The sequence below is a fragment of the Folsomia candida genome, unplaced genomic scaffold, assembly GCF_002217175.1.
Source record: "Folsomia candida strain VU population unplaced genomic scaffold, ASM221717v1 Fcan01_Sc068, whole genome shotgun sequence".
Taxonomy (NCBI): Eukaryota; Metazoa; Arthropoda; class Collembola; order Entomobryomorpha; family Isotomidae; genus Folsomia; species Folsomia candida.
In genome coordinates this window covers 4,513-28,612 of record NW_019091260.1, presented here as the reverse complement: position 1 = coordinate 28,612, position 24,100 = coordinate 4,513, and the positions used below count along the sequence as shown (strand labels likewise).

Below are 24,100 nucleotides of genomic sequence, written 5' to 3'. Positions count from 1 at the left end.
TAGATATAAAGTAGAGAAGCAACTTTGTCGATTTCGGATTTGCTACAAATTGTTTTTTCGATGGATCCCATTCGAACGGGTGGGGCCAGAAGTGGGCGTAGTATTTTGAAAACAAATCAAGCGAAGACCACATTAAATTAGTGACAATCATTTTTTTAGGAACTTGAATACGTTGAACAGAACTTGATCGTCCCACTTTGCATCTATGTAGGTTCGCTGCAGCAATACAGAGTTGTATTTATGTACAAGTACAAACCAGACTGGAACTTTTTGTGCGGAAATTAGGGTGAAGGTTGTATTCGATTATTTTTAATTCTGGGTGCTTCTACTTATTCTTATACAATTGGTCGACATTCGAAACGGGTTGATTAATTCTAAAATTAAATTTAAAAAACTAATATTCAAGATACAGTAATTTCCTGGGACATGTATATTAAGCTATGTGAATTGCGGTGGGATATTTTTAAGCATGTGATACATAAGTTAGTTGGAGCCGTCAACCAGCAAACTAGGCCCGTCTGCCAAGAATATCATAAGTAGTATGAACTCAGGTCGACGTAATAAAGGAGTTACACTGTGCACCATTATAATTACCATACCCCGCAAAAATATTTTTTTATCCTACCCTACTCATGTTGAGCTCAACACGAGTAGGGTAGGATAAAAAAATATTTGTCCGGGGTATGATAATTACTCACTAAGACCCCTTTTAACTTCCGCTAAAGTAGTTTGTAAAGTATATACCTATATATTTATAGCAAGGTAAATTACTTAGTTTGGATTAGTTTATGCTACATAAATTATGTGCCTGATGTATGCACCTTACCTAAGTATGTAAATACGTATGTACTATGTGCAAAAATGATGCCAACGCATGTTTTATGTTATTCTTCGTTATTTTTAACTTTACTGCAGACTTGCTGCATTGGTATTGCAGATAATCCAGGTAATTTTAATAAAGATCATTATGCCATAATTTGTATTGTTTAAGTTTATATTAGAATATAAAGATCATGGACAAATTTTGATTCATCCAGACTGCAAATATGAGAATATATTTTGCTTAAATTGTGACATATAGTATAGGTATGGTAGCTATAAATGGTGACGGCAGACTTGTATGAATGAATGAATTGTGAGTAGAATATGCTGTTCCATCAAGAAGAAATCTTGATTTTCTCGTGCTGCGAGGTTCGAGACACTAGTTAATTTGAGGCAACCTTCTGAAGGGGGATATGTATTTATTCTATCGATTCGAGTAAATTGCGTTCGTTCGTCCAAATTACTGCTGTGTGAAAGTTTATCTTAAATGTGAGTGACTTCGCGGACAAGCTTGCTTATTAATGAGGTGGCAAGAGAGCGATTAAGCGGTGAAAAGGATATAGTCTGTATCCGTTGAAACAATTTTTAAATGTTTCTAAACTCTTTTCCAAGTCATAAGGGCTGTCACTGTATAATTTAACATTGATTGACATTCTAAAAAGTGAATCGTGTTTCTTCTACAAAATTTCATTGGCTTTTCAGTTATGTACTTATTTTTTCGAAATTCAATAAACTGAGTTCGCTACAATGAGTTTTTCTTATAACAGTTCTTTTGCGGGTACATACAATTCGAACAAGCAAAAATTTCAACTATTTATAATGTTAACTACGCAATAAGTCTGATTTTAGAGTTTAAGAGCTTTAAGTAATTAGTCGTAAAAAATACGACGGTATGTGTATAGAATAGAATGCGGGATTGCTGTTATATTTTTATTACTTGAAATGTTCTCAAACCCATCAGTGGCATTGAATTGCAAGGTTAATTTTTTTAAGAGTGAAATGCATTTATTCATTGTAAACTCTGTTTCATTTCTGGTGATATCAGCGGGAAAGTCATGTGCCCATTTACTTAACATGGGCACGTGACTTTCCCGCTGATATCACCAGAAATGAAACAGTTGAGTATAGATTATATTCGCAGAGATGTAAGGGTTGATGGCACGAGTTGAAAAGTCGTTCATCACAAAACGATAAGTTGAAATGTTGAAAACTTTGTTAATAATTGTTACAAATGCGATGCACAACATTGACCAAAATCACTTCGGTCCCGTCGACCCTCTAAAAAAAATTTCTGACAAGTTTTTCCAAGCCTGTTAATTGTTGCTTTTCCTAACTTTCTCCCCACAATCTTCAGGTTTGACTCATTACGAATCGAATTCAACGCATGATTTTCATCACATTCGGTCCTCATGGATGTTCTCTTTCGTATCAAGCCTAAAAGCTTTCAATCCCACTTGTTAGGAGAACATTGTTGGCATGTTCCAATATTGCCAAAGAAACATTTTTTTTCTCATTGAGGTAGTCGGTTACAATTCAACTGTAATGGCAGGTGGCTTCATCCGACCAAAATCTGACTGGGTCTCCTGACGACCATTTATGTAAGGAATGAATCGGTGTTTAATACATTTTGATAAATAAAGAGATGGAGTCATGGTCCAATGCATAATTGAGGGCTTTGAAATTGCTCCAATTCCGTCAACGGCTAACCAAATCTCTCAGTTTTTGCGAGTTTGACTTTAATACATTAACCTCATGCTTCACATCCTTACGACTTGTAGCAATAAAAAATTGCTAGTTGCAAACTTTTCGTGGCGTTATTGTGATGTGCGCTTCGTCACAACTGGCAAGTATTCTGGATTACAGTTTTTCGTAAATTTAGTTGCATCCCATTTTGGCTCTTAATTTTTTATCTTCAGTGGATCTTGAGGACGTAGTTGTTTTGATGTTCTAATCCCCAATCATTATGCTTTAATTCGGCGAAGAGTTGGTTTTGATATCTTCACCCGTTGGGCTGCTAGGTGATCCAACGTGGATGGCATCCCCTCAAAATTATTTACACTGCTTTGATGACTTTGGAGGTTGTCTGCCACACATGGTGATGAATAATTTTTTTGAAGTCGGCTGATTTTATTGAACCATACTTTGGTATGTAACGGTAAAATGAGATATTGGGAATATTCTTATTTTTGAGGTAGTAGTGCGGAATTTTCTTGTCCAATTCGGCAGCGTTTTTGTGAAAGTGCACCACGCTTGGAGCTTTTGCTTGGACTTGTTTTTCTTTTTGTCTGACGATGTTCTTGTTTAATTGGCAACCTTTTTGAACTAAAACCCTAACACTACATCGGTTTGGCTATCATATGCAACAATTCATTCATAAGAATTTGAATCTCTGTTAAAGCTGGAGTACACGAAAAAACAGTGCCATCAATTATGAATCAACCCTTATGTATGTGTACAATTATTACTTTTTTTAGAAAAGTCTAAACGCCCAGCGCTTCACAAAATTGCCCTATCCGAAATTTAATAATAAAAAAACCCTTAACCTATTTCGTAGTCTTATAGTAAGAAAATCTCATCCAGCTCTCGTCCGGCTGGAAGAGATCCCAAAATTGCAGCAATGTTTCCACGCTGCAAGGTTAATCTTCCCTACATATGTACATACAAACAGGTACAATATGCTCATATGTTTTGAGTATGTAAAAAGTTAAAGAATCTCATCACACTGTAATGTACAATATAAGATAAAATAAGAAAGGAGTGGTTCCGTAGTAAAAATTTTGGATTGTGGCACCCCTCGAACAGGTACATACTTAATTGAGACGGGTATGTATGCAAGTAATCGTATGTGTGTATGCAGTTTTCCGCAACTGGCGATGGTATATTCATCAGAAATTTCCACGATCTTTTTTGTTCTTCGAATCTTGTCAATGACATATAAAAGTTTTTTCGAAATTAGGAGTCATTCATATGTATACTTATGTACATAAATATTACATTTAAATAACCTGAAGAACGTTTCTATAAATACTGCAAATGCCGACATTACAGATAAGTATTTAGAATTACATATGTATGCGTGGTTTTGAATGATGTATGCTTAATGTGAGCCACACCTGGAGGAACCTTCGGTAAAAACTGCAAAATTGCAGCCACGTCAATACATAAATACATGTATGTATAAATATCTCCAACAATGCACATGACTATCATAGGTTAACTTGTACGCGCAAATTCTTGAATTCCGAATGTTTTCCAAATTTTGAAGGGTTGATTAAATAAACCATGTCAACAAACTTGTACTAAAATCAAAATATATATTATGTGGATAATCTCCCTTAATCAACTCTGCAAATGCACGAACATTGAGAAGAATTACACTCTTAAAAACAATACTGCTTTTTTATGGTAAATGCACTCAATGCTGCATTAAGTATACAAAACCCAAATGCTTAACTTAAAATTCATAGTGCATTTACGTTTCAACTGGGTAACATTACTTTTAAGAATGTACAATGCATGCATACTTCAGCTGTTCATTGCGTAACCTATATGATTTATTTCTGGCGTGTACGTATTTATGTATGTGTTGTACGTGTCTCTGTTTGGTTATTGATCACCTCGCACTTGGAGTTGATAAGTGTTGCACTTGGAGAAAAATAGTGCACACGACCCTTAAGCATTTGCAATGATCATGTATGGTTCGCCTGTCTGCGTGTTTTAGATAACAATTTTGCACGCGACATTGTGCAGCACACATATTTCGGCTGACTAGAGAACCTACCAAATTGTTTGTTGAGTTTTAAAAGAAATACTGCATACGAATTAGATTTGTATTTATTTATATAAATAGTGTTACATTTCTTGTCAGAACCTTAAAATAAATCCGAAATAATCATGGCGAATTTATGTACCCATGTCGTAATAAGATATCCACGAAATTTCGGAATTGCAAATTTGACAAGAGCTTTAAGTGAATCTGAATATGGTACGAATTTACATAGGTAATCTGTGAAATTTCAGGAACTTTAATATTTGACAATGTGAAATCTTAAAAATGCTTAAACAATGGAATATTTTAACAAAATTTGTCTTCAAAAACTTTCAAAAACGGGGTGAAACAGTACTGCACCGATTTATTATGATGATGTCATCTCTGTAGAGTTAACGATTTGGCAACATCTTACATATACATGGAAAGAATGCAACAATTTACTATTTATAAAATGTTAATATTTGTAAAGCTTCGATGTGGAACTCGACCAACAGATCGGCAACATTCCTATCGATTGTTTGTTCGAGTGCATTATTTATCTGGTGTCCTCTGATTAGTTGGTGATTTATAAGTCGAAAAAGGAGCAAATTTGTCTCATTCGTCCTTCCCTCGAGTTATTGATAACTTGTAATTATGAAGATTCTGCTAATTTTTGGGGTCGTCTGCTCGGCCGGGTTTTTTTACGTGGAGGGACATGGCACCTTAAGGGAACCTCCGCAAAGGTAGATAAATTACGTAATTGATGCTCTACATAGATACACAGCTAAAAATTCTGAAATAGAATGTTATCCAGTTTGATAAATACAGAAAAAGTTGTGAAAAAAGTCCGTTTTAATTTTTGTAATCAAATTTTATGTAAATGTTTCTGAAATTTTGAACGAAGGTAATTCATGACTCTTTCGTGTCCTTCCTACCATATTCTTACTATCGTAAAATAAGTTACAGCGGTTGCAAGAGTTTGTAAATGTGGTATGATTTGGTAAAACACACGTTACTAGGGTTACGATTTTTTTACGAAACTTGACCCCTTATTTTATTTTCTTAAACTATTTTACGATACGAAGAATATGTATACAGACAATTGTGAATATACTCATTATTTCCGTATTTTACATCAAAATTCGTAAACATAGCGAGTCCAATTTCATACCAGGTTTTTGTCAGGGTTCGGAATCCAAATGCGTTGGTTGCTGAAGCTTTTTGTTGGTTTTTATAAAAAATTGGGCTAGCTGAAACACACATAACCAGGTTTTGACCAGTGACCATTTTAAACTTTCCGCTAGGTCGTCGGTCTGGCGGGATGAGCGTTTCGCCTCCTTAAATCCCACCCCAAACTACGATGACGGCGGGTTATGGTGCGCCGGTGAGAAGCAGGACTACGCAGCGGAGGCGTGTGGCGTCTGTGGCGACGGATTTTCCGTGGCGCGACCCCGACCCAACGAGAACGGGGGAACGTACGCGAATGGCATTATTACCGGACGGTATCGACGCGGTGAAGAAATCCCGATCGCATTCGAACTAACGGCGCAACATAATGGCTACTTTTCCGTACAAATTTGTGACGATTTGACGCTCGAGTCGCACGAATGCTTTCAGCGACGCGGCTTCCTTCCCCTGGCGGGAGGAACTACGACGAAAATTGATGTTACGAACAGGCAAGGTTTCGTGAATACGACGGTCCAGTTACCGCCGGATTTGAGTTGTCAGTACTGCGTGCTCAGATTGTACTATAGATCATGTAAGTATTTATTTAATCAGTGGCCGCGGAAGGGTGGGGATAGAGGGACAATGTTCCCACGATTATTTAAAGTCCCCATCATTTTCCCATGTTTCATATACAAACCCCTCCCTCCCTCAACTATCCTGTAATGTTAATGTCCCCATCGCTTCCGCGGTCACTGGTAGTGAGGTAGCTTTTTGGCGAAAATTTGAGAGAATTATTAAAATTTGTGTATAAATAGGTAAGGATTGGGGAGAGTGTGACGGTGTCTGTGATTGTCCAAATCCCCCTGGCGCCATGTGTTGCGGACCGCAAGAAGTCGTGCTAAACTGTGCCGATATTTCGGTGTCGTTGTAATGCATTGTTTTGAAGGGGACTAGTATGATAAGAGGCTTGACCATTAAATCTCTTATCATATCCATCACTAAACTGTTATCATTAAAATGTACTGGGTGAAATGAAATAAAATATTGCAAAACGAAAAAAATTCATGTCTTTCGCGACTGCGTCAAAATATGCAAACGAAGTGACTAGCACAAATACAGAAGGGTTTGGCATTTTGGTGGATACGAATTTGACCTTGAATAACCCCGGAACAGTTTGTCGTAGCGGGTCAACATTTTGAACAGACGAGCACGTTATCCTCAAATAGTTGTGTGCAAAAATTCAACTCTCTACTTTCAAAAATGCCTCCCCCACAGCCCCCAGAAGTTGAGAGAGTCATTTTAACTTTTTCCAAACTCCGTCTCAAAAATTTGGTCTCCATAGAAAAAAATTTATTTTCAAGTCTTCGAACCCAAAAAAGTCTATTTGACTTATGTCAGGGCATTTTACAGGTATTTCACTATTCGAAATGATTTTTATCCCCATTCTAGGTTCAAGGTCGTTTGCATTATCTTGAGTCAACGTTGTCGTTTTCGAAGTCGCTGAGTCATTATGAAAAATCACCTTATTTATTTTTTCACCGTGTAATTTAGGAAAATGTTATTCTAAAAGTGATTTCAAAACACGGTCCACATAATACTTTGCAGATACGTTCACTTTTTGGGGGACTTTGATAAGTGGGAGGATACCACGACCGGACATTGCACCCACAACCATAAAATGTTTGAAAAAGTTCTCCTCACTGAAAACCACCAAATTTCTTGAATTTTTTTCGGCATTTGTCGTGTACTAAGCTCTTCGAACCCAATTAGTAACTTGTAGGGAAAATAGTTCTTCGTCAATTGCCACCAATAACGCACTCTTATTCCTGAACAGAAAATTTAAATAACATTTTTTGCAAACACGGGGAGATTTTTTCTGAAGTTGAAATGACTGTCTCAGCTTCTGGGGGCTGTGGGGGAGGCATTTTTGAAAGTAGAGAGTTGAATTTTTGCACACAACTATCTGAGGATAACATGCTCGTCTGTTCAAAATTTTGAACCGTTACGACAAACCGTTCCGGGGTTATTCAAGGTCAAATTCGTATCCACCAAAGTGCCAAACCCTGTATGTAAATACACACATAATTCCACATAATTTGCACTAATATATTTGTATACAAAATTGGCAAGTACATATATGCAGAAATACGCAATTCAATTTTGCATAGATATATGTATGTACATTTCATAATTTCCATATTAATATATGTACATCAGTAACAATGTAACGGAGATAATATTAATCACGGTTGCGTAATTATATAAAATTAACGATAAATATCATCATAAAATCAAAATTTAACAATACTCTGTAATATTCAAGTAGTCACTTCTTCATCTCCTCTCTGGACCACACGCTTTTTCGACCTTCGCAGTCTATCTTTCGACTCCAAAGCGACGCCATGTGCTCCTCTCAAATGCAGTCTTAGCGCCGAATTAATCACGAACCCTTTTCCGCACTGGTCGCAGGTGAAGGGTCGCTCTCCCGTGTGAATTGCGCGAATGTGGGCGTCCAGCTTGTTACGAAATCGAAATTCTTTCCTACACTGGGGGCATTTGTGGGTGGGGATGACGTAGCCCGGAGTGTGACTATCTCTCACGTGCTGACCCAATCTTCCACCTGTTTTGAAAGCTCTTGCGCAGTGGGGGCAGGGGAATGGTCGCTCTGTGCGGTGGGTTCCCATGTGCGCCGCTAGTTCAATCTTGCGGACGAAACAGACGCCGCAAGTCTACAGATAAGGACAATAGAATTCGTTGATTAGATAAGTATGTACTTATCATATGTACGCAAATTGAGCATAACAATAGAATTGAAGGTTTGATAAATTTGTAAACTTTTTCTAGAAACATGTGTGATTTTTATCATTTCATTTTTTTCAAATTGTCATTTCTTAGCATTATCCAATTTACATTTTTTAAATTTCGCAAGCTCATCCTTTCCATTAAAAGCCAAAAAAAATGGATAGAAAGTAAATCAAAACAGAATAAGAGGACTGTTTGTAGTGAATTTTGCAAATTTTTGTGAAATCACATTTTGCAAGACTTTCAACACAAATGTGCGAAAAGCGTAATTTTTTTACCTGGCATTTATGCTTTTTGTCGCCCTCGTGGATCTGCTTGTGTCGGTCCAACCCTGCCTTCGATACGAGTCTGGCTCCGCTGTTGCAAAATTGTCAAAAACTTATTGTTACCATAAATATTTATATATTTTCAACAAATCTAATCGTCTTTACCATTGATCACAAACAAACGGGTCGCCGCCGTGCTCCTTGACAAGATGGGCTTGGAAGGTGGAAAATGCTGAAAATGTTTCGCCACAAAGGTCACATTGTCGCATTGGCGCAGGTCGTGGCGGTCCATCGACATGGCGCTCTCTCACGTGGTCCGTAAGATCGTAGCGGTGGTAGTACCCTTTTCCACAGTGGGGACAAATATGCGTGGAAGGGCCGGCGGTGTGGGCGCGGGCGATGTGGCGCTCCAAGGTGACCTTATCGCCCACGGTGTAGTCGCAGTGGGGACATTTTTCCCTTTTTTCTTTACTGTGGGTATGTAAATGTCTGGAGAAAGAATAATTGATTCTTCGGATTAGTTAGTTTTTAGGGATTAATTCCAAAACTCTGGGCGTATTCACGTCATTAATTGCAACTCTTGCAAATCTTTTGCAAAATTTCGCAAAACTCTCTAGATAAATGTACGATTTTTGTTCGCAAATTTACTTCACTAAATTATTTAGGAAAGACTTGTATTCACAAATTTACCCATTGAAGTGGCGGTTTTTCATTTTTTACATTTTGTGAAGAATGATTTTTTCTGCAAATTCTTTGTAAATAAATTTTGCAATACCAGTTTGCAGTACCCTTAATAATAATACAGATAAATAATTATTACCTCTCCAGGGCTGTCTTACTGATGCACCGCTTAGGACAAAAACTACACTCGAACGGGTTAAAATGCGTCAGTGTCTTCAAGTGTCGCTGTAAACGGGCCTCATTTTCAAATCGGTCGTCACACACGTCACAAACTAGCGGTTTTATCCCCTCGACTTCATGAAGCTTGACATGTCTCGCATAATTATCCTCGAGGCAGAAACCTTTCCCGCATTTGGCGCAGAAAAACTTCTTCTCGCCTTCTTCATGGCGCATCACCTGTCAAATTAATTTTTGATTAATAATTAATATCGTCTGAATTTGGGCACGACCAGTATATTCTTGTAGGACCAATTTTATCACCTTGTGCGCAGCGAGCTTGCCCTCGAAAAGAAACCTTTTCTTGCAAATTTGGCACTGATACGGGGTGAGCCCGTCGTGAGTCTGCTTCAAGTGGTCATTCCTCGATTTTATGTTGCTAAACCGGGCCGGGCATAAGGGCACGGTGCAGACTACGCTGTGGTAATGTTTGATATGACCGCTGACCATGACCTCGGTGGGAAAGTATTTAAGACAAAAGGTGCACTTGTGGGGACGAGTGATGTCATATGTGTAAACTATGTCAGTTTGATTATCGTCTGAAGGTTTGCTGATGTCGGCGTCGGGCTCGATTTTGGGGGTCGAATCGTTGTCGTCGTCATCAGAGCTTGTATCCTCGTCTGAGCTTGATGTTAAAGAAGATTTTTTTTCGATTGAAGGATTCGGTGAAAAAGTTTCTTCGAGTTCGACCCCTGTGGGTGGAGCGGTTAGTGCGGTTTCGATGCGGGGGGAGGATGGCGTCCAAATTATGTTTGATTCTTCTTCTTCAGAAGAGGGAGAATCTTCCCGCTTTCGTTTAGTGCTAGAATATATTTGCAAATTTAATACAAAGATTAGTCTTAATTGTGCTAAAATTTATAAATATTACTGCAAAAAAGTATGACGGACTAAAAATACACCAAAATACCCGAGCGTTCTTGTCATGACTTTTGCTGTGCTTTTAGGTCTCTTTAGGATAGTAGGAGTAATACAAAAGGCACTGTCGACATCGTCATCGGTATTTTGACCATCCATCTCTTCGTCACTAATTTTTTCGACACTAATTCCCTGGGAGGCGAAATTATCGTCGCACGCGAATTGGTCGACCACGTCGCCGAGGGGATCAACATCATCAGCATCAGCAGGGTCATCATGTTCTATTTTGACTTGGACCTCGTCAGACATGCAATTTTCGTCATGTGGCTCTGCATTCGCTCCTAATTAAAATAATAGTTATTTTGTAATGTAAATAAAATAAGGGATTAATTAATTGACTGTTCACCTGCCACACGAAGGAGCATGGCACGAATTTGAGTAATTTTTTGCCTTTCATCGTTATCCCCATAATTTTCTAGTTGGGTGGCAGTGTGGAAAATTGTGGCCTGGATTTGACCAACTTTTGACAAGATTTCTTCCTCCAGGAGAGAAATTTGGGTCTTAATTTCTTCCATTCTGGCGAAAAGAGGGTAACAGTCGGTGCAAAGGTTACACGTTTCGTCATCATCGTCAAATTCAGATTTATTGATGGGTGCTAAGAGTTTGAGTTTGCAAAGGGTTGAAATGCTCATTTTCTGGATAGAATTTTGTGCCGTGTCGTCGTCGTCGTGGATAACGCGTAAACAGATAAGGCAGGACATGGTGGATGAAAAATCTGTAAAAAAAAAATTAAACGAAGACAAATTTCTTGATTTTGTATTTCCAGATAAGCAATAAGTCTAGGGTTGCCCCGGGTAGTGGTACTACCCGGTACCCGGCTACCCGGTACTCGGCCCGAAATTTTGGCCGGGTACCCGGCTACCCGGCCGGGTACCGGGTAATATTTATATATTTAAAATAACGGGTATTTTTCTACTTTTTCCAGAATTTCAACAATTTTATAAGTTTTAAAATTAAAAGTTAAATTTCTACAGTGCAGACTTCATTTCAGATGAAACTAGTATTTTGTAAAAATTGGTATGGGTCGCCTTCTCTATGGTTACACTCACTACACTTTGCTCCCCCAATCCACCAATATGACCCCAACAGGTCAACTAGATGACCGATGTAGCCTACCCTTGAACTTGTTTCCTACATCGTCCAATATGCATATGGCAAAAACTTCGCAGGCTAATGATTCGGACAAGAAAGCGCTGGTGGAAAAAACTTTTTCTTCCCGGTATCCAACATTGCCAAAAAATTTCCCGGTCCCAAAAATTTCCCGATTTAGTGACCTTTATAGTAATTATTCTCACAAACGCTTTGGACAATACAATAGTACTTAGCTAATTACTTGGTGGTTGGTTTACTAATTGTAATTACCATGCGCTTCTATTATTACACTGCATTTGATGCTACGTATATTGATTTGTGGGAATAAGAAGCAGCAAGTTTTGTTATATTTCTCAGCGTTGATCTTCAGTCCCGCGAAAGAGCAGATCAACACTGCATGTACATAGATAGGAGATTTTAGAATTTAATTGAGTGTAGTAAAGAGTAGAAACTACTACCAAACTAATGCTTTCAGTATTTTTGATAAGAAGTATTTTGTAGTCAGTATGGCAGAGCTAACTGTATATACGAGGAATGAACTGCGTAACTGCAAGAGTTCTCATGTTACAAATTTCTTGTTGATCTTGAGGACCAGTTAGCTTCCGATTTGAAATCAATTTTTCGAAAGTGCTTTCCCCCATTTATGCATCGTTGAAGGCGAGACCCACAGAGCCAGTTCTCGGTGAAAGCACCCACTGAATTCAAGAATCTTATAGCATACGTAATGTAATGCATAAGTTATTTGACGCATTTATCTTCTACCTCTTTTCGATGAAGTAGATTTATGTGAACTATAGCCAACCAGCTCACGCGGGCCAAAACAACCACAGAAATAGGTCATTTGCTTTCTAGCGACCCGTAGCATCGGGGAGTCGTACATTTGTTAAAAATGGCTATCTTTCAGGGAATAATTAGTATTACAGTGTCATGTTGCAAAGTCTTCAACAAAATGTTCGATTTGAGCGTCTCCCTTGACACATTAACCAATATGTAGCTAGGTTTCGAAAGTTCTTCGTGGATTGCTTCGAATTGAAGCCTTCAGGGCATTCTACTTGACTGGGTTTTGTGGGTTTCAAAAATGTCTTTTTCGACTGTTCCTTGACAATCTAAATAGTCTCCAGGAATCCTTTTTTAAGGTCATGCAAATTAATCTCTTGGCTGTGGCCAAGGTATAAATAACCTGCAGAAGTGTGCATTTACAGGTCACCTCGAAAAATATGTCACAAGAAAAACTTTGTCAATTTCCAACTGATTTTGCTCAAATTTTGCACACTATTGGGGATAGGGAGTACGCAATTTTTGACGACTCCATTTTTAAGTAGATGATTTTTTTCTGACTTATGGGCCAAAAACACCCTCCAGAAGGATGTTTCTTAGAGGATTCCTCCCAAAACAATTTCGATAGAGTAATTTTGTGAACCAGAACTCTGACAATATTCAAACATAAAAAATATTCTTTCGTATATTTATTGCTATATTTTTGCTTCCGCGAGTAAAAAAATCGGTAATCAAATGGCTGAGATAAGTCGGTTGGAAGTTTCCCAGCATTGGGCGCTGTTGTGGTAATAATGCCAGCAAATCATTATGCCATGCACCCCTGTTAATTGATGAATTAAAAAAAAATTAAAAAAGTTGCAAAATAAAATAAACCGTAGTAACGTTAGAAGTACCTCACCCTGCAATATAAATAAGGATGTATATAATTTTTCACCAATGGTGCCGAATAAGTGCACAACAAAAGTATAAAACTCTATAATTTGGTTCCAATGGTGCATTATAATCGAAATATGTAGGTGTAGAATTTTGAGATTTTTTGCATCAATAGTGTAGAATAAGGCGCAAAATAAGGTTCATAATGATTTGGACATAACTTTGCACCAAAGGTGCGGAATAAGCCGACAAAAGAGATCATAATTGTCATATATTCTTGCACCAAGGGTGCAAAATAAAGGGAAAAGGAGGAAAAGGCCGAATTAGTATGCACCACCTGCGCAGCATGAGAGACCAAGTGCCATATACTTTATGTCAAAATTATAGGATTATCTTTTCCGGACATTGCAACAACTACTCAATAATAAATTCAATTAAAACTTAGTTAATATACAAAGCACAACACTTTACAGGTTTTGGCTCTCTAAGTTCAACACGGGCCGCAAATCCGCTCATCGGGTGAAACACATTTCGACGAATAATTTCAGATTGTTACGAATTCGAAAAATGTGACGAAAAACTTCTAAAACTTTTTAGTGGTATCAAACATACAGCGGGTGGTGATGCAAATAATGGATTATCATTTTAATAGTTTTGTTTTAAACTTTCCGTTACACTTGCTCTCACATAAGAATCTCGTTTTTTCGGGTTTATTTTATTGGAGACTAGACTGAATCTTACTTTCAACTCCCTTAACAATTTTATGTTTCGCCATTCAAATTTCCATTTCGGATGTTAGAAACCCCCGCTTCCTTTCAAGATTTTACACACTAATTTGCCTTATAATATTTAAAAATTGACTTGCGGTATTTATTCAAATTTGAAATGCATTTGTCAAATTTTTATTATCTCCAACGATCTGAAAGCCTCTAGCTAGTTTTAGCACACTGTGCATTCAACTCCTCAAGACAGAGTTCTCAATTAATAAAAAATATTGATATACCGTAGGAATTCATATTTAATAAAAATATAGCTTGAAAAAGTAAATGGTTCTAATTCTAAGGTGAGGAAGTGCACTTAAAAGTACTAAACAAGCTCCCCACATCTCCGCCACCCAGATAATTTTACTGCTACGCTATGTTGTATGTAGATCGCTAAATAATTCTTTATGAGAAGCATACATACCTAACTCAAAAACCTATTCCCAAATGCTATAAAACTTGGCATAATGTCTTTCACGGACGATGGTGAGAGTGGCTGCATAAGATTAGTAAAAACAACTTATAGCAAAACAACTAATAGCCTCTAAAAAGCAGGAACCCCATAAATAATTCTGGGGTATTTATACTGGTCGATTAGAATAATTATTTTTATGACTATTGACTAGATTATGATGATCATGATTTTTATAAAAATTGACTAGATAATGATAATGAATATTTTCATGACATGGCAATATGAGATTTTTGTATGGTTTTGAGACTGGAGTCCGGTAGGGAAATTTGAACCCGGCTCCAGTCAGTCTACAGATAATTGAGTTTTGTGCACATTTTATCTTCCTCAATTTGTGTTTTTGTTGAAGTTTTTGCCTCTCCTCTCCTCCTCTTTTAATTAAATTAACTTGAAGGTCTCCTTTTGTCATTGGTCAAGAGGAGGAGAGGAGGAGGTTCCTTTTGTAAAAGTAGCATCTTTTCTTGTGTGTGATAATCCCGACCATTTGTGAAAATTGCCCAGTGTCGGCTCACCATTCCGAGGGAGAACACCGTACCTCTAAATTGTCCCCTCGTCTCATTTACACTCTTAAATTTTGTAATAGTTGGTTTATGTGTGATAATAAATACGACACTGAAGAGCAACTATTTGTGACCACGTCGCCCTCATTTGCACAGTTTTAACGGTCACATTTACGCCACCATCAGTTACACACAGTCACACATACAAATATATACAGTCCCATCACGCCAAATCTTTACAATACTGGATCCTCACCCGTTTTTTTCTTTCCCGTCAACTGAAAAATTGCGAATTCATATTTTATCCTCCTGCCTCGTATTTTTCATCGGTTGTTCAACTCCATGCGCTTCTCCATTCAGCTTTCCATTTTTTCCTAGATTTGTTAAAAACTTACCTAAAAGAAACGAGAGAGAAAAACGGGGTTTCCTTTACGCTTCAAATTTTTCAATTGATTTCTTCTACCCGCTTCAAATTTTTCGGTAGGTTTTCGATTCCCGCTTTGTATTTCTGTCTTCCATTTTCTCTCATCTTCCTTCCGGCTTCCTCTTTTTCGTCCGTTTTTCCTCCCTCTCAATTTTTTTCTGCCCGCGTCGTCTTTTTATCGGTGGTTTTTCTCCCTCGCAATTTTTTTCTTCCCGCTTCGTATTTTTTTCGGTCGTATTTTTTTCTTTAATTTTTTTTCCCTCTTCCCCGTTTTTTCCTTCCCGCTTCGTATTTTTTTTCTTTAATTTTTCTCCCTCCTTCCCGCTTGTATTTTTTCGCCCTTTTTTCTCCCTCCTTCCCGTTTATTTCCTTCCCGCTTCGTATCTCTTCACCCTTTTTTCTTCCTTCTTCCCGTTTTTTTTCTTCCCGCTTCGTATTTTTTTGCCTTTTTTCTCCCTCCTTCCCGTTTTTCCATCCCGCTTCGTATTTTTTTCTTTAATTTTTCTCCCTCCTTCCCTTTTTTTTCTTCCCGCTTGTATTTTTTCCACCAGCGCAAGAAAGTGGATATTACATAAATGAAAGAATCATCCTTATTTATCATAGCAATCATTTAACAAACTTGTGATGTGAGGCTTAAAAAAGTTAATTGTTGAGGGGATTCGAATCCCCGCACAGAACAAATTTTGCGAGACTTTCGAGGTGCTATCCTGCGAATCTATTAGCAAGATAGCATTTCGAAAGTCTTGCAAATGAACGAAAGAGGTCTGTCCTGGTCTTTTTGTCATGGACGTTCGCTATTTCTCTCGCTGATGATCGCGAGGATGAATCTGCGAAATAATTTTACAAAAAAACAATAGCTGTTTAGCAAAAGCTTTGAGAAATTTTGAAACCTTCTAAAAACTTCGCAAGTTATGCGTAATGTGCGAGATATGCTAATTGACTAATTTAAAATTCGTTGACGCGAGTGCACTCAAAGTAATTTTAAAATTTGTATGATAACTTCCAAATAAGTGTTAGCCAAAGTTGTACTTATTCGTTCCAAACATATTATTTGATACCAAGTACAAAAATGAAACCCATCGGTATTTTTTGTATTTTTTTAAGATTTTGCATTTTAAGTAAGAAAATTGAATATTTAAATTACCCGGTCGGGTAGACCGGGTACTTAAGTCTACCCGGCCGGGTACCGGGTATCCCAAAACAGGCCGGGTATGCCGGGTACCGGGTAACTACCCGGTACCCGGGGCAACCCTAAATAAGTCAGATAATATTATGCTACAACGAGCATTTCATTAAACGTTTTATAGTGCAAAATATAAAATTATTGTGGCATATAAAATAGTTTTAATAGTTTAATACACAATTATTGTGTATTACACATTTAAGTGTATGTATATATAAAATAAATACCTAGCAAATTGTACCAATCTTTAGATGCCGTCCACCGCTGATGTTAATGTCCACCGCGACGAAATTTCATAATTGTATGACATCTGCTAAATATTCTACCTGGAACCAAACATGGAATTTCAAATTTCAGTCTCCGAATTTCCGAAATCAGAAATATTTACAAAGATCACATGGAATGGAAACTCGCACCAAAACTTTGTCTCATCAAATACCATATGTTGTGCATGTAAATCATACTTTTATGTATGTAATTTACATACATAAAAGTATTGCAACGTAATTGCAATGTACGTATGAATATGAATATGTAAATAAATAGATAGAATTGTACACAAAAATTATAAAGTAAAATAGAAATCAGACAAATAAAATATAAGAAGTCAATCAATAATAAATCGCAGATGGTGAAACAGTACTGCACCGATTTATTATGATGATGTCATCTCTGTAGAGTTAACGATTTGGCAACATCTTACATATACATGGAAAGAATGCAACAATTTACTATTTATAAAATGTTAATATTTGTAAAGCTTCGATGTGGAACTCGACCAACAGATCGGCAACATTCCTATCGATTGTTTGTTCGAGTGCATTATTTATCTGGTGTCCTCTGATTAGTTGGTGATTTATAAGTCGAAAAAGGAGCAAATTTGTCTCATTCGTCCTTCCCTCGAGTTATTGATAACTTGTAATTATGAAGATTCTGCTAATTTTTGGGGTCGTCTGCTCGGCCGGGTTTTTTTACGTGGAGGGACATGGCACCTTAAGGGAACCTCCGCAAAGGTAGATAAATTACGTAATTGATGCTCTACATAGATACACAGCTAAAAATTCTGAAATAGAATGTTATCCAGTTTGATAAATACAGAAAAAGTTGTGAAAAAAGTCCGTTTTAATTTTTGTAATCAAATTTTATGTAAATGTTTCTGAAATTTTGAACGAAGGTAATTCATGACTCTTTCGTGTCCTTCCTACCATATTCTTACTATCGTAAAATAAGTTACAGCGGTTGCAAGAGTTTGTAAATGTGGTATGATTTGGTAAAACACACGTTACTAGGGTTACGATTTTTTTACGAAACTTGACCCCTTATTTTATTTTCTTAAACTATTTTACGATACGAAGAATATGTATACAGACAATTGTGAATATACTCATTATTTCCGTATTTTACATCAAAATTCGTAAACATAGCGAGTCCAATTTCATACCAGGTTTTTGTCAGGGTTCGGAATCCAAATGCGTTGGTTGCTGAAGCTTTTTGTTGGTTTTTATAAAAAATTGGGCTAGCTGAAACACACATAACCAGGTTTTGACCAGTGACCATTTTAAACTTTCCGCTAGGTCGTCGGTCTGGCGGGATGAGCGTTTCGCCTCCTTAAATCCCACCCCAAACTACGATGACGGCGGGTTATGGTGCGCCGGTGAGAAGCAGGACTACGCAGCGGAGGCGTGTGGCGTCTGTGGCGACGGATTTTCCGTGGCGCGACCCCGACCCAACGAGAACGGGGGAACGTACGCGAATGGCATTATTACCGGACGGTATCGACGCGGTGAAGAAATCCCGATCGCATTCGAACTAACGGCGCAACATAATGGCTACTTTTCCGTACAAATTTGTGACGATTTGACGCTCGAGTCGCACGAATGCTTTCAGCGACGCGGCTTCCTTCCCCTGGCGGGAGGAACTACGACGAAAATTGATGTTACGAACAGGCAAGGTTTCGTGAATACGACGGTCCAGTTACCGCCGGATTTGAGTTGTCAGTACTGCGTGCTCAGATTGTACTATAGATCATGTAAGTATTTATTTAATCAGTGGCCGCGGAAGGGTGGGGATAGAGGGACAATGTTCCCACGATTATTTAAAGTCCCCATCATTTTCCCATGTTTCATATACAAACCCCTCCCTCCCTCAACTATCCTGTAATGTTAATGTCCCCATCGCTTCCGCGGTCACTGGTAGTGAGGTAGCTTTTTGGCGAAAATTTGAGAGAATTATTAAAATTTGTGTATAAATAGGTAAGGATTGGGGAGAGTGTGACGGTGTCTGTGATTGTCCAAATCCCCCTGGCGCCATGTGTTGCGGACCGCAAGAAGTCGTGCTAAACTGTGCCGATATTTCGGTGTCGTTGTAATGCATTGTTTTGAAGGGGACTAGTATGATAAGAGGCTTGACCATTAAATCTCTTATCATATCCATCACTAAACTGTTATCATTAAAATGTACTGGGTGAAATGAAATAAAATATTGCAAAACGAAAAAAATTCATGTCTTTCGCGACTGCGTCAAAATATGCAAACGAAGTGACTAGCACAAATACAGAAGGGTTTGGCATTTTGGTGGATACGAATTTGACCTTGAATAACCCCGGAACAGTTTGTCGTAGCGGGTCAACATTTTGAACAGACGAGCACGTTATCCTCAAATAGTTGTGTGCAAAAATTCAACTCTCTACTTTCAAAAATGCCTCCCCCACAGCCCCCAGAAGTTGAGAGAGTCATTTTAACTTTTTCCAAACTCCGTCTCAAAAATTTGGTCTCCATAGAAAAAAATTTATTTTCAAGTCTTCGAACCCAAAAAAGTCTATTTGACTTATGTCAGGGCATTTTACAGGTATTTCACTATTCGAAATGATTTTTATCCCCATTCTAGGTTCAAGGTCGTTTGCATTATCTTGAGTCAACGTTGTCGTTTTCGAAGTCGCTGAGTCATTATGAAAAATCACCTTATTTATTTTTTCACCGTGTAATTTAGGAAAATGTTATTCTAAAAGTGATTTCAAAACACGGTCCACATAATACTTTGCAGATACGTTCACTTTTTGGGGGACTTTGATAAGTGGGAGGATACCACGACCGGACATTGCACCCACAACCATAAAATGTTTGAAAAAGTTCTCCTCACTGAAAACCACCAAATTTCTTGAATTTTTTTCGGCATTTGTCGTGTACTAAGCTCTTCGAACCCAATTAGTAACTTGTAGGGAAAATAGTTCTTCGTCAATTGCCACCAATAACGCACTCTTATTCCTGAACAGAAAATTTAAATAACATTTTTTGCAAACACGGGGAGATTTTTTCTGAAGTTGAAATGACTGTCTCAGCTTCTGGGGGCTGTGGGGGAGGCATTTTTGAAAGTAGAGAGTTGAATTTTTGCACACAACTATCTGAGGATAACATGCTCGTCTGTTCAAAATTTTGAACCGTTACGACAAACCGTTCCGGGGTTATTCAAGGTCAAATTCGTATCCACCAAAGTGCCAAACCCTGTATGTAAATACACACATAATTCCACATAATTTGCACTAATATATTTGTATACAAAATTGGCAAGTACATATATGCAGAAATACGCAATTCAATTTTGCATAGATATATGTATGTACATTTCATAATTTCCATATTAATATATGTACATCAGTAACAATGTAACGGAGATAATATTAATCACGGTTGCGTAATTATATAAAATTAACGATAAATATCATCATAAAATCAAAATTTAACAATACTCTGTAATATTCAAGTAGTCACTTCTTCATCTCCTCTCTGGACCACACGCTTTTTCGACCTTCGCAGTCTATCTTTCGACTCCAAAGCGACGCCATGTGCTCCTCTCAAATGCAGTCTTAGCGCCGAATTAATCACGAACCCTTTTCCGCACTGGTCGCAGGTGAAGGGTCGCTCTCCCGTGTGAATTGCGCGAATGTGGGCGTCCAGCTTGTTACGAAATCGAAATTCTTTCCTACACTGGGGGCATTTGTGGGTGGGGATGACGTAGCCCGGAGTGTGACTATCTCTCACGTGCTGACCCAATCTTCCACCTGTTTTGAAAGCTCTTGCGCAGTGGGGGCAGGGGAATGGTCGCTCTGTGCGGTGGGTTCCCATGTGCGCCGCTAGTTCAATCTTGCGGACGAAACAGACGCCGCAAGTCTACAGATAAGGACAATAGAATTCGTTGATTAGATAAGTATGTACTTATCATATGTACGCAAATTGAGCATAACAATAGAATTGAAGGTTTGATAAATTTGTAAACTTTTTCTAGAAACATGTGTGATTTTTATCATTTCATTTTTTTCAAATTGTCATTTCTTAGCATTATCCAATTTACATTTTTTAAATTTCGCAAGCTCATCCTTTCCATTAAAAGCCAAAAAAAATGGATAGAAAGTAAATCAAAACAGAATAAGAGGACTGTTTGTAGTGAATTTTGCAAATTTTTGTGAAATCACATTTTGCAAGACTTTCAACACAAATGTGCGAAAAGCGTAATTTTTTTACCTGGCATTTATGCTTTTTGTCGCCCTCGTGGATCTGCTTGTGTCGGTCCAACCCTGCCTTCGATACGAGTCTGGCTCCGCTGTTGCAAAATTGTCAAAAACTTATTGTTACCATAAATATTTATATATTTTCAACAAATCTAATCGTCTTTACCATTGATCACAAACAAACGGGTCGCCGCCGTGCTCCTTGACAAGATGGGCTTGGAAGGTGGAAAATGCTGAAAATGTTTCGCCACAAAGGTCACATTGTCGCATTGGCGCAGGTCGTGGCGGTCCATCGACATGGCGCTCTCTCACGTGGTCCGTAAGATCGTAGCGGTGGTAGTACCCTTTTCCACAGTGGGGACAAATATGCGTGGAAGGGCCGGCGGTGTGGGCGCGGGCGATGTGGCGCTCCAAGGTGACCTTATCGCCCACGGTGTAGTCGCAGTGGGGACATTTTTCCCTTTTTTCTTTACTGTGGGTATGTAAATGTCTGGAGAAAGAATAATTGATTCTTCGGATTAGTTAGTTTTTAGGGATTAATTCCAAAACTCTGGGCGTATTCACGTCATTAATTGCAACTCTTGCAAATCTTTTGCAAAATTTCGCAAAACTCTCTAGATAAATGTACGATTTTTGTTCGCAAATTTACTTCACTAAATTATTTAGGAAAGACTTGTATTCACAAATTTACCCATTGAAGTGGCGGTTTTTCATTTTTTACATTTTGTGAAGAATGATTTTTTCTGCAAATTCTTTGTAAATAAATTTTGCAATACCAGTTTGCAGTACCCTTAATAATAATACAGATAAATAATTATTACCTCTCCAGGGCTGTCTTACTGATGCACCGCTTAGGACAAAAACTACACTCGAACGGGTTAAAATGCGTCAGTGTCTTCAAGTGTCGCTGTAAACGGGCCTCATTTTCAAATCGGTCGTCACACACGTCACAAACTAGCGGTTTTATCCCCTCGACTTCATGAAGCTTGACATGTCTCGCATAATTATCCTCGAGGCAGAAACCTTTCCCGCATTTGGCGCAGAAAAACTTCTTCTCGCCTTCTTCATGGCGCATCACCTGTCAAATTAATTTTTGATTAATAATTAATATCGTCTGAATTTGGGCACGACCAGTATATTCTTGTAGGACCAATTTTATCACCTTGTGCGCAGCGAGCTTGCCCTCGAAAAGAAACCTTTTCTTGCAAATTTGGCACTGATACGGGGTGAGCCCGTCGTGAGTCTGCTTCAAGTGGTCATTCCTCGATTTTATGTTGCTAAACCGGGCCGGGCATAAGGGCACGGTGCAGACTACGCTGTGGTAATGTTTGATATGACCGCTGACCATGACCTCGGTGGGAAAGTATTTAAGACAAAAGGTGCACTTGTGGGGACGAGTGATGTCATATGTGTAAACTATGTCAGTTTGATTATCGTCTGAAGGTTTGCTGATGTCGGCGTCGGGCTCGATTTTGGGGGTCGAATCGTTGTCGTCGTCATCAGAGCTTGTATCCTCGTCTGAGCTTGATGTTAAAGAAGATTTTTTTTCGATTGAAGGATTCGGTGAAAAAGTTTCTTCGAGTTCGACCCCTGTGGGTGGAGCGGTTAGTGCGGTTTCGATGCGGGGGGAGGATGGCGTCCAAATTATGTTTGATTCTTCTTCTTCAGAAGAGGGAGAATCTTCCCGCTTTCGTTTAGTGCTAGAATATATTTGCAAATTTAATACAAAGATTAGTCTTAATTGTGCTAAAATTTATAAATATTACTGCAAAAAAGTATGACGGACTAAAAATACACCAAAATACCCGAGCGTTCTTGTCATGACTTTTGCTGTGCTTTTAGGTCTCTTTAGGATAGTAGGAGTAATACAAAAGGCACTGTCGACATCGTCATCGGTATTTTGACCATCCATCTCTTCGTCACTAATTTTTCGACACTAATTCCCTGGGAGGCGAAATTATCGTCGCACGCGAATTGGTCGACCACGTCGCCGAGGGGATCAACATCATCAGCATCAGCAGGGTCATCATGTTCTATTTTGACTTGGACCTCGTCAGACATGCAATTTTCGTCATGTGGCTCTGCATTCGCTCCTAATTAAAATAATAGTTATTTTGTAATGTAAATAAAATAAGGGATTAATTAATTGACTGTTCACCTGCCACACGAAGGAGCATGGCACGAATTTGAGTAATTTTTTGCCTTTCATCGTTATCCCCATAATTTTCTAGTTGGGTGGCAGTGTGGAAAATTGTGGCCTGGATTTGACCAACTTTTGACAAGATTTCTTCCTCCAGGAGAGAAATTTGGGTCTTAATTTCTTCCATTCTGGCGAAAAGAGGGTAACAGTCGGTGCAAAGGTTACACGTTTCGTCATCATCGTCAAATTCAGATTTATTGATGGGTGCTAAGAGTTTGAGTTTGCAAAGGGTTGAAATGCTCATTTTCTGGATAGAATTTTGTGCCGTGTCGTCGTCGTCGTGGATAACGCGTAAACAGATAAGGCAGGACATGGTGGATGAAAAATCTGTAAAAAAAAATTAAACGAAGACAAATTTCTTGATTTTGTATTTCCAGATAAGCAATAAGTCTAGGGTTGCCCCGGGTAGTGGTACTACCCGGTACCCGGCTACCCGGTACTCGGCCCGAAATTTTGGCCGGGTACCCGGCTACCCGGCCGGGTACCGGGTAATATTTATATATTTAAAATAACGGGTATTTTTCTACTTTTTCCAGAATTTCAACAATTTTATAAGTTTTAAAATTAAAAGTTAAATTTCTACAGTGCAGACTTCATTTCAGATGAAACTAGTATTTTGTAAAAATTGGTATGGGTCGCCTTCTCTATGGTTACACTCACTACACTTTGCTCCCCCAATCCACCAATATGACCC

At 38.3% G+C, this 24,100-nt stretch overlaps 4 protein-coding genes across 4 annotated transcripts; 2 read left to right on the top strand and 2 right to left on the bottom strand.

The window, feature by feature from the left end:
- The first annotated feature begins 5,162 nt into the window (after positions 1-5,162).
- LOC110862788 lies at positions 5,163-6,801 on the top strand. Its single transcript, XM_022111996.2, has 3 exons — positions 5,163-5,316; positions 5,878-6,332; positions 6,556-6,801. Exons 1-3 carry the CDS (start codon positions 5,228-5,230, stop codon positions 6,669-6,671), a joined length of 660 nt encoding a protein of 219 aa, XP_021967688.1. The 5' UTR covers positions 5,163-5,227; the 3' UTR covers positions 6,672-6,801.
- Positions 6,802-7,825: 1,024 nt separating this feature from the next.
- On the bottom strand, positions 7,826-17,279 carry LOC110862769 (zinc finger and SCAN domain-containing protein 2). Its single transcript, XM_022111979.2, has 8 exons — positions 16,930-17,279; positions 10,967-11,335; positions 10,613-10,901; positions 9,970-10,507; positions 9,629-9,885; positions 8,974-9,297; positions 8,821-8,899; positions 7,826-8,469 (listed from the first exon to the last, which is right to left on the bottom strand). The coding sequence occupies exons 2-8, from the start codon at positions 11,319-11,321 to the stop codon at positions 8,059-8,061; spliced, it is 2,253 nt and encodes a 750-aa protein (XP_021967671.1). The 5' UTR covers positions 11,322-11,335; positions 16,930-17,279; the 3' UTR covers positions 7,826-8,058.
- A 282-nt stretch (positions 17,280-17,561) lies between these two features.
- Positions 17,562-19,200, top strand: LOC110862787. Its single transcript, XM_022111995.2, has 3 exons — positions 17,562-17,715; positions 18,277-18,731; positions 18,955-19,200. Exons 1-3 carry the CDS (start codon positions 17,627-17,629, stop codon positions 19,068-19,070), a joined length of 660 nt encoding a protein of 219 aa, XP_021967687.1. The 5' UTR covers positions 17,562-17,626; the 3' UTR covers positions 19,071-19,200.
- Positions 19,201-20,231: 1,031 nt separating this feature from the next.
- LOC110862768 (gastrula zinc finger protein XlCGF57.1) lies at positions 20,232-23,754 on the bottom strand. Its single transcript, XM_022111978.2, has 7 exons — positions 23,365-23,754; positions 23,012-23,299; positions 22,369-22,906; positions 22,028-22,284; positions 21,373-21,696; positions 21,220-21,298; positions 20,232-20,868 (listed from the first exon to the last, which is right to left on the bottom strand). The coding sequence occupies exons 2-7, from the start codon at positions 23,116-23,118 to the stop codon at positions 20,458-20,460; spliced, it is 1,716 nt and encodes a 571-aa protein (XP_021967670.2). The 5' UTR covers positions 23,119-23,299; positions 23,365-23,754; the 3' UTR covers positions 20,232-20,457.
- Between the last annotated feature and the right edge of the window lie 346 nt (positions 23,755-24,100).